Raw genomic sequence first — 9,339 nt, forward strand, 5'->3', positions numbered from 1 at the left:
TGGTGATGTTTCAAGGACATTGTGTCAAACACCTCAAGTGAATCAACAAATACATGTGCGAGAAAAGGCACCTAAGGAGTGTGGAATCGGTGGCATGTGTGATCAAGCGAGTCGTTATTGTTACTGTAAAAAAATATTATCGTATGTAATCCGATTTAAATTAAATATTCTTAGTTTTTATTCAAATTTTTTTAATTAATTAATTTTTTTAATTAAAAAACTTGAAGCACATTGAAGCCAAATGAATTGGCGCCTCCTCCTATGTGTCAATTGGATTGGCTTGGCCTACAGGAGGTGCTAATTCAATTGGCTTGGCCTCTAATTTGACCAATGCAAGCGCCAATTTAATTGGCTTGTGCACCGTGTTGCAATTTTTTTTGTTTGAAACATGTGTAGTTTGAAAATTAATGGAATAACATGGTTATTTGAAAAAAAAATTGAAAAACACGATTATTTTTTTTTTAAAAATTGTTGATATATATTAAAATTATATAAATATAACTATTTTTTATTTAATAAATATTCAAACTACTTTATAATTAATAGAAAAATTTGCTTTGTTATTAAAAAAGAGCAATAAGTTTTTAAAAGATCAAAAGAATTGAAAAACTCTTAGTTTTAATAATAATAAAAAGAACAATTCTATTTAGACCCATAGGATTTGAACACAAAACCCTCAATTATTATTCTAAGCATTTAGTTATGTTAAAATATATATATATATATATATATATATATATATATATATATATATATATATATATATATATATATATATATATATATATATATATATATATATATATGCATTTAGTTTGACAATTCAATACTATTAATTTTATTATGCTCAATAAATATTAAGAATTTATTTATTTGAAGATTTAAAAATTTACTATTAAAAATATTTTATTTTAAAGTCTAGAGTAATGGCCAAACTCGTCTTATCTTTGAGCCAGTCCTGAATGGAGGTAGTAGACTAGTAGCGATTGGGACATAGTTTCCTTGTTTAGGAGGAGATGTTGATTTTACATTGTTGATCTTTGTCATTTCAGCGAGTGTTGGAGGATCCTTTGAATTCCAAGAACATCGAGTGGAGTAAATCGGTACATGTCAAGGTATTATTATTAAAAATTCCTCAATATCTATTTTTTGAGTTTAATCTTTCAGAACGCATGTGATTTGAGGTTTTGGGACCTCAAATGTTAGACATTACTACTAAATGTGATACATAGCAGTTATTTAATGATACCACAACCAATATTATTTTTTTAATGAATATTCTCTATAACATAACAAAAATTAAACTTAAAAACTATTATTTAATATTTTTTTTTATTTTAAAGTACAGGCATCGCCATCGGTTTTCTAGACAACAGTGTCTCCTGTGGTGATGACCCTGTAACCAAAATAGACACAAGCAAAAATGACAGGAACAAAGAACTGCAAAAATGTAGCAGTTTTTGAACTAGTATCATCTTTGACTACAAAAGCACTCATTTCTTCCCTCTTAAATTCCTTTTCCACAACAACAGCGTTATCATCATAAACCTTTTCAACCTTGGCACCTTCAAGGACACCAACTTGGTGTTTCAGGACTAACTTTTGAGCTGCTTTACTATGTCCAACAGCATCAAACTCCTTTGTTGCATCTTTCCCTGCAACCTCTAGAATCACCTCTTCTCCTCCCGGATGTTCCTCCAAAAACTTCGTCACGTCCAACACCTATAAAATCGAATTTCAAATATTTTTTACAACACTTTTAAAATGTTAGTATCTGATATATCTGCACAACTATTAACTGAGCTGACTTAACAGAACTATAAAGTGTTAGGATGAAATTAGTGATTTGGTTAAATATGTTACTACTTACTCTGCCGTTGATGACAAGCCAACAGTTTTTGTTGGACTTGTGTTGAGAGATTTGTGAGAGGGTGAAAACTCTTTGATTCGCCATGGATGTAAATGAGGAGAAATAATAATAATGTTATTGTAGTTTGAAAATTGAAAGAATGTGATTGGTAATGTATTGGACTTTATAGTATGGTGGTAGATATGATGATCGATGCATTATCACGTTTTTTCGGTTTTTTTTTAGGTTATCAACTACCATTCTACCACGTGGGATAGGAAGATCAAACCGTCGTTTATAGGATTTTCAAAGGTGACTTTTAGTATGCACAAGTTATGTTATGTGGTAGTACTACTTTTCTCTCCTCATAAAAACATAAGTCTTTTCATACCTAAATCTATTTTAGTAAGGTTTATCCTACCTTCCAACCACTTCTTTTTTCTTTTTCATTTACTTTTTAAGCAAGTTGAATGCAATTCAATTCAACCTACTTTTTTTAATACACTTCTAGAACCATTTTTGTGTCTTTGAAAATTATTCTTTGAATTCAAAGCAATTTGAATACTCTTCTAGAATCACTTTTACATTTTCTTGTTGAAATTGAAACCAAACCTACACAAAAATAAAGGTGATTTTAACATGTGCATTAAAGACCTGCACCTACTAAACACTTGTAAATATTTTAATAAATAAATTAATATTTATAAAAAATTTAAATATTTTAATCTTTAATATATTGTACAAAAAAATTATTCATTTAAGTCTTAAAAGAATATCCATCATTAACACTAATAGTTACAAGAATATTCAACACTTTAATAATTTGAGATAGGATTAGGGTGAGTCCATGGAAAATTAGTGTTCACCATAAAAATAGTGTGGTATTTCATCTAATGAAAAATATAATTTTAAGATGTAACATTTCATTTTATTTTATAGATTTATATGGAATTTGTTCTAGTGATAGTCATAATAATATAATATTACTATTAATATAAAAAAAAATATTTCATCCATATATTCAAATAAACAGAAAAATTAATGAAACTACTAAACTATTTGTTAATTGATCCAAACCAGACTATTAAATTTTGGTGGAAGGTTTGATTTGAAATGCTCCTTTTATTTGAGTGAAAAGGAGGAGTGACATTTGAAAACACTTTGACATCCAAGTCAATGAATCAACAAAGTAAGAAAGAATGTTTTTTAGATTTTAGAGAATGTGTATCCGAACTATTATATTATTCCCTAACTATGACGTTCTTCCCTTTTATAAGTAGTATTCTAGAGTTTTTAAATTTCAGAATCTTCGTTTATATGGTATATCATCCATCACACTATTCACATTTATTTTATTCACATCTAGTCTAAATTTGATCAATTTATTTTATTTCATTTTAAATTTTTGTCTACACGTATCATTTGAAAATGAACTTCAATCAACATAACACATGGTCCAATTTTTTACAAAATGATGGAAGTCCTCCTTGTATCCCAAATCAACAAAACAACCTATATTTTGGAAAGTCACCACTTATTCCAAATCTCCACCATAATCTAAATTTTCAGAACTCTCTTTTTATCCCAAATCCACAAAATAATCCACCATTTAAAAATTACGCGTATCATACATCACCTTATCCGTATCAATATCAATAATTTTCATCTCAATCAACTAACCCCAAAATGCTTCTTGGGGTTCAAATAGGTAGTAATGGTGTGCAATCAAATGATTAAGAACACAATACACCATAATTTTTCACTTAAGGTAGCTTAGAAAATGCTAACCTTGGTGAAGAAGTTGCATCTGCACCGATTGTGAATACGCCTAAACAAAGATTCCAACCGAGATGAAATTTTCATTCGATCATGACTCAATGTTTCAAAGGATTCAATTGTTAAGGTTGATAAAAATGAGATAGTTTCTAGAAGAGAATTGGTGAAACTTTTAACAAGCATCGTGACATAAGTTACAAAGAGAGGAAACATATGGCACTAAAAGGTAAATGGCACAAAATTAATTCATATGTTCAAAAATTTGTCGAATGCTACAAACAAAGCATTATCTACACAAAAAAGTGAGAGTTCTGAAAACAATAACATACAAGCTGCATATAGAATATATGGCAACGTTTTGAAAAAATAACAATTAAAAATTGTTTTAAATTTATCATTTTCTTATATTTTGTGTTAGTGATGTAATAGTGGGACCCATTTTAGATTTTTTTATGTGTTAGCTCTTATATTTTGTGTTAGTGATGTATAAGGGAAACCCATTTTAGATTTTTTTATGGGTTAGATAGATATTTGAGAATTGTAGACGAATTGTCTAAATAATTGAAAAATGTGAAATAATATAAAAAATTAAGCGGATTTCATTTAAAGAACCATTTGAATCTCATTTAAAGAACTCAAATGAATATGATAGATGTGGGCGCTCTTATGACCTTAAAACCTAAGCCCATATAAAAACATTATTCAATCACAGCTCATTTTATTTATTTCATAATATAAAAAATATTACACAAATTAATCATACAAATTAAATCCAATTCTAGATATAACGTGGCCAAATGGTAACATTAATTGAATGAATAATATTCTGCAAATAATAGCAATAGAAACCGTTAAGCTAATTAAGAAGTTGTTTAAGTATTAAAGCAAATCTGGATCATTTTTAGCAAGTATAGTTGTTGTATTTAAGCCCACAAAATAGCAGTGACATAAACTAGATCTGACAATAACTTCCTAAGATATACTTTGCATAGCACATATCATAAATTGCTACCAACTGATACAATTATCCAATAAATCATAGATAATGGAACTGCAAAGTTATGGACACAGTTTGTATATCTTCACAGGCCTCATGACATGTTATTAGAAATGTTATTTGTGTCCATAGGGTTAAGCAACAACCCTGAAGATCACATGCCTGGCCAGTAACAGGTAGCAATTTACATTTACATTGAAGGTCCAACATCAAAGATGCTATCTTGAACTTCTTATTTCTGGACTGGGTTTTGATAACTCCGTGCTACCACTTTTCTCCTTACTATCAAATTCGATTCCTTGAAATGTTACCCTTGACAACCTATACCTGCTACCATAAGCAGTACCAAAACCCCAACCAAGTCCTACTCCAACGCCACAGCCTCCACCTTCAAAATAAAATTGAATACAATAAACTTTATGGGTTAGGGTTAAATGCAAAATACTTAATTTATGTAAAAGGTTACAATAAACTTTGAACTTAACAAATTATAATCATTTTGTGATTAGGGTGGGGGAGGCTATGGAATTGGGTCAACCCTATCTCATAAATTAATTGATTCTGTCCAATGGATATATCAATATCAGAAGAAGGATAGGGGGGCTATGAGACATATCCCATAAATTATTAATCATCTGTACAATGGATACATCAATATCAATTTATCTGTGAGCTCATTAATCCTACCGTCTATAAATATGCTCTTTTGTGGTCCACCTTTAATGTGGAGGGCTACGAAGTAACCCTCATAATGATATAATGGTTTTGGAGGGAAATCGCTACTGATATCATATAGTAGTGAAAATCAAGTAAATAAAAAAAGAAGTAAGATTAATGAGTATCATACCTGCACCAAGACCCAAGAAGTTCAATGGCATACCTGTACCAGATGTAGATAAAAGATCAGACAAGTTATCTCTTAAGCTTTAAGAAATTTGAAGAGAGGGGGCAGGAACAGAATAGGTCTTGAGCATTTGCAGAGATAAAATTAATAAAAATTATAAACAGAAGTACTCCTCAAGTTGGAAAAGAATAGCTAAAACTGATACATGTCACTCAGTGTTTCATTTAGATGATTCAACTTTGTAACCTTTGTTACAGAAAAAAAAGCAAAAGAATGGAGAATTCAACCATGAATTTGCTGCATTTGTAAATTCAGCAAGCCAAAGAATAATAGAGATATGGTATATTGCATTCTTTTCTTGGATTTTGATGCTCAGAAAGGAAATAACACAAGGAATTACAACAACACATAGTAAATCTTTTCAATTTTCTCCTTCATTAAATGTGTCACTTTATTGGTTAGAACTTGACTTTGTAACTGCAATGAAGTGGGCCTAAGAGGCTGAACCCAAATATGGTTTGAATCTAGCACTAAAGAAGTCATCTTTAAAAGGAGCAAATAGATACAATTGCATAGTCTAACACGGAGAAGAACCAATGTGACCATTGCATTCTTTTCTTAGATTTTGATATGCAGAAAGAAAATAACACATGGAAGAAGAACAACATGTAGCAAATCTTCTCACAACTGCTGTAAAAAGAAAATAAGAGCTCTAAACATAAATCAATTCAAATGAAAGAAGTGAAAGAAGACTGGTACGCAATCACTTCACTCAAAATAAGAATTAATAGCATATATCTTTATTGATCTATCTCTTGACTCCTAAGTAATGACTTTCATACATCAGATTCAAAATTCGAAACCCGTGGAAAAAAAATTTTTTAGTCGTAAGACTATTAAGGATAATTTACACAAAATCAATTAGAGCAATGGATTAGATAATTTGAACCAAAATTAACCAACCAAGTTTTCTGTCACCTCTATTCTATAGATTATGTAGGACAATTTTGATCGTAACTCGGTTTCTTGTAAGAAGCCAGATAAATGGAAGGCACTTAAAAAGTTGGAGCAGGGTACCTACCAAGATCACATACATTGATGCATCTAAAAAGATTTCTTCTTTTAATATTGTGAAACACACATTGATGCATCCTTGGTCGGTCATAAGGAAGCTAGTCATTATGTTGACGGATCACATACATGCAAGAGGAACGGCTATGGGATTGGAAAGGAAGCCAAATGGGGATTCAACGCTGGGAATTATAGAAGATGCGGCCTTAGATATAGATTGGAAGCATCAAATAGGCTTGTTATTTACTTTGATCGAGTTGTGATCAATGTAGTCAAGCACAAGATCTTACGTAGGATCGGTCGGCTTGTGAAAGATTGCAAAATTCGGTTCATTAGCATGGCACCTATGAAGCACGGATACTTTAAAAACTCTGCCGTATCGTATCCGATACGTACCGATGCGGCGTCGATAGGTATTGGAGGAGTATCCGAATTTATTTATTAAAAGAAAATTAAAAAAATTCCGATACGGCGGCGATACGTCTCCGATACTCCTCAGATACGTGACTCTTTATTTTTTTATCAGATTTTTTTTTAATCATCTTTTATTACCTTTTAATGACTATTCATTCTCAATCCCATAAATTATTACCCTCTAAAAGGTAATAATTTATGGGATTGAGAATGAATAGTCATTAGAAGGTAATAAAGGATGATTAAATAAAAGAATCTAATGAAAAAATAAAGAGTCACGTATCTGAGGAGTATCGGAGACGTATCGGAATTTTTTTATTTATTTTTGATAAATAAATTCGGATACTCCTCCGATACGTATCGGCGTCGTATCGGAGCGTATCGGTACGTATAGGATACGATACGTCAGAGTTTTTGAAGTATCTGCGCTTCATAGGTTTGAAGCTAGCTTGTAAAACTAGAAACATTGGGATCCTGGAGGAAGGAACCTGGTTTTCAGTGACTATTGCAAAAGGAAAGTTTTTGGAAGAAATAATACTACTCGCTAGTTTTTAGTTCAGTGCAACAGAGAAGTTGTGTAAAAAGCCACATGGGAGGAAGAAGTCAATGTTAGGAGTCAAGATCCTAAACTCAGACTTGAGCACTAGTCTCTTTTTCAAGAGGATGGCAATGTTAGGACCCATTATGAGAAGGTGGACCCAAATAGGCAATTAACTAATCAATTGCCCAGTCCCATTATGTGGGGAGTGCTCAATACGGTTATTAGGGATTGTGAGGAGAAATAGAGGGTATGTTTGATCATTTTGTTCAATGAGAACCTTAGGTTTGGCAGAGGAAAGTAACAATACATAGACAAAACTTGACCAAGAGAAACTAAGAAAGATAATAAGGGCATGCTCGGTTCAGCCAAAAATATGCTGGTAAAGAAAAATAAATGAAAACTAGTCAACAGCTATTTTGCGTTACACATCTGAAGAAGAAAGTGGAGTACAATGAATAAACCATCAATTTAATCCCTATACTATCTTTGTCTCTCCAATCCAGTCCTTAGTAAACTATACACAAATACAACAAGTAATCCCTAAATTATATGAAAATCCTTCAATTTAGCCCCTAAAACATATGAAAATTAATCAATTTAGTCCCTAAACCATACAAAAATCCAATATGAAATCGGGGACCAAGAGCAGTTGAAAACGGTTGCAAAATGTGAAAATGAATAGATAAAAAGAATTTAGAAATGAAATTGAAGCATATAGAAGAAGAGTGCGGAAACAGACCTCCGAAACCCCATCCTACACCGAAGCCGCAACCAACACCGAAACCTGCAAAGAGAAATATATGAGTGTGAGTGATTTAGGGTTTGGAGAGGGTGATGGTGATAACAAAATTGACATACCAAATCCGACGCCGGCTCCGTTGAAGTTTGTGATTACCATTTCTTTCTGTCTATGCAGAGGAAATGAACGTACAGCTATGATAGTGTTGTTGATCTAATTTAATCTAACAGAGTAGATAGTGTTTTTCAGTGTTGTGCCCGAGTTACCAAAGTCACTGAGGCAAGTTACTGAATCATTTTCCGTGCAGAGAGAATTTTACCTAGACTGATATCTGACACTCCAATATTTTTGAAATACCGAAAATATCTCTTTTATTTTAGATGGAAAAAATTGGGTAGGTCATTTAAAAATCCAATATATATTTTTATTGATATTTTAAAAATTTCTGGTGCACATGATAAATTTTATGGATTTTTTTTAAAATATTCAGAATATTGGATTTTTTTCACACCTTGAAAAAATTGGATAGCGTTTATTTTTAACAGTTGAAATTTCAACGATATTTTTATAAAGTTGTGATTACACCGACAATTTTGTGTGATTTATGATGATTTAAAGCTTGAATAAATATGTATTATATGTTAACAAAAATACCTCACAATATCTCAATTTTGGTATCTCACATGTATTTGTGTATTTCAATGGTGTAAAACCTCATGTTGATTTTAAGTTCATAGAAGACACCTATGTTGTTGTTCTAAAATCCAAACTAGATAATCTCTTGCAACACACAGACAATAAAAAGGTGGTTAAGATCGAGTATCATTCACCTTCGATGGATAACAAATGAAAGGTAAAGTTCATTAACTTTGAGTTGAAAACCGATGAATATTTGAAAGTTATATGGAGCACATATCATCGATACGAAATAAATAGTTTGATCAAGATGTATGCGACAGTTGCGAGATTTGTCGACAATATTATCAAAATGTTAAAACATCCTGAATTATCTAGTACTTGTTAAGTTACGTTAAGCAATGTTCGTGTTAAATAATGTAATGCTACTTTTCATCTAAGGAAATATTAAGTTAAAATCTCAATAATATAC

The 9,339-nt window shown here is 31.2% G+C and overlaps 1 protein-coding gene across 1 annotated transcript; it reads right to left on the bottom strand.

Annotated features, from left to right (window-relative positions):
- Nucleotides 1-1,299: 1,299 nt before the first annotated feature.
- Nucleotides 1,300-8,561, bottom strand: LOC131660834 (cytochrome b5-like). The gene is made up of 6 exons (XM_058930180.1): nucleotides 8,351-8,561; nucleotides 8,232-8,276; nucleotides 5,470-5,502; nucleotides 4,852-5,010; nucleotides 1,871-1,938; nucleotides 1,300-1,722 (listed from the first exon to the last, which is right to left on the bottom strand). The coding sequence occupies exons 1-6, from the start codon at nucleotides 8,388-8,390 to the stop codon at nucleotides 1,366-1,368; spliced, it is 702 nt and encodes a 233-aa protein (XP_058786163.1). The 5' UTR covers nucleotides 8,391-8,561; the 3' UTR covers nucleotides 1,300-1,365.
- Nucleotides 8,562-9,339: the final 778 nt, after the last annotated feature.

This window comes from Vicia villosa, linkage group LG3 (assembly GCF_029867415.1).
Source record: "Vicia villosa cultivar HV-30 ecotype Madison, WI linkage group LG3, Vvil1.0, whole genome shotgun sequence".
NCBI classification, from domain to species: Eukaryota; Viridiplantae; Streptophyta; class Magnoliopsida; order Fabales; family Fabaceae; genus Vicia; species Vicia villosa.

What these genes read in the sequence shown, in the direction of transcription:
- LOC131660834 (XM_058930180.1), bottom strand. Translation starts at nt 8,390, where the DNA reads ATGGTAATCACAAACTTCAACGGAGCCGGCGTCGGATTTG. An exon ending in CGGAGCCGGCGTCGGATTTG is followed by an intron (nt 8,277 to 8,350) that starts GTATGTCAATTT and finishes TTCTCTTTGCAG; the next exon opens with GTTTCGGTGTTGGTTGCGGC. An exon ending in TGTAGGATGGGGTTTCGGAG is followed by an intron (nt 5,503 to 8,231) that starts GTCTGTTTCCGC and finishes CATCTGGTACAG; the next exon opens with GTATGCCATTGAACTTCTTG.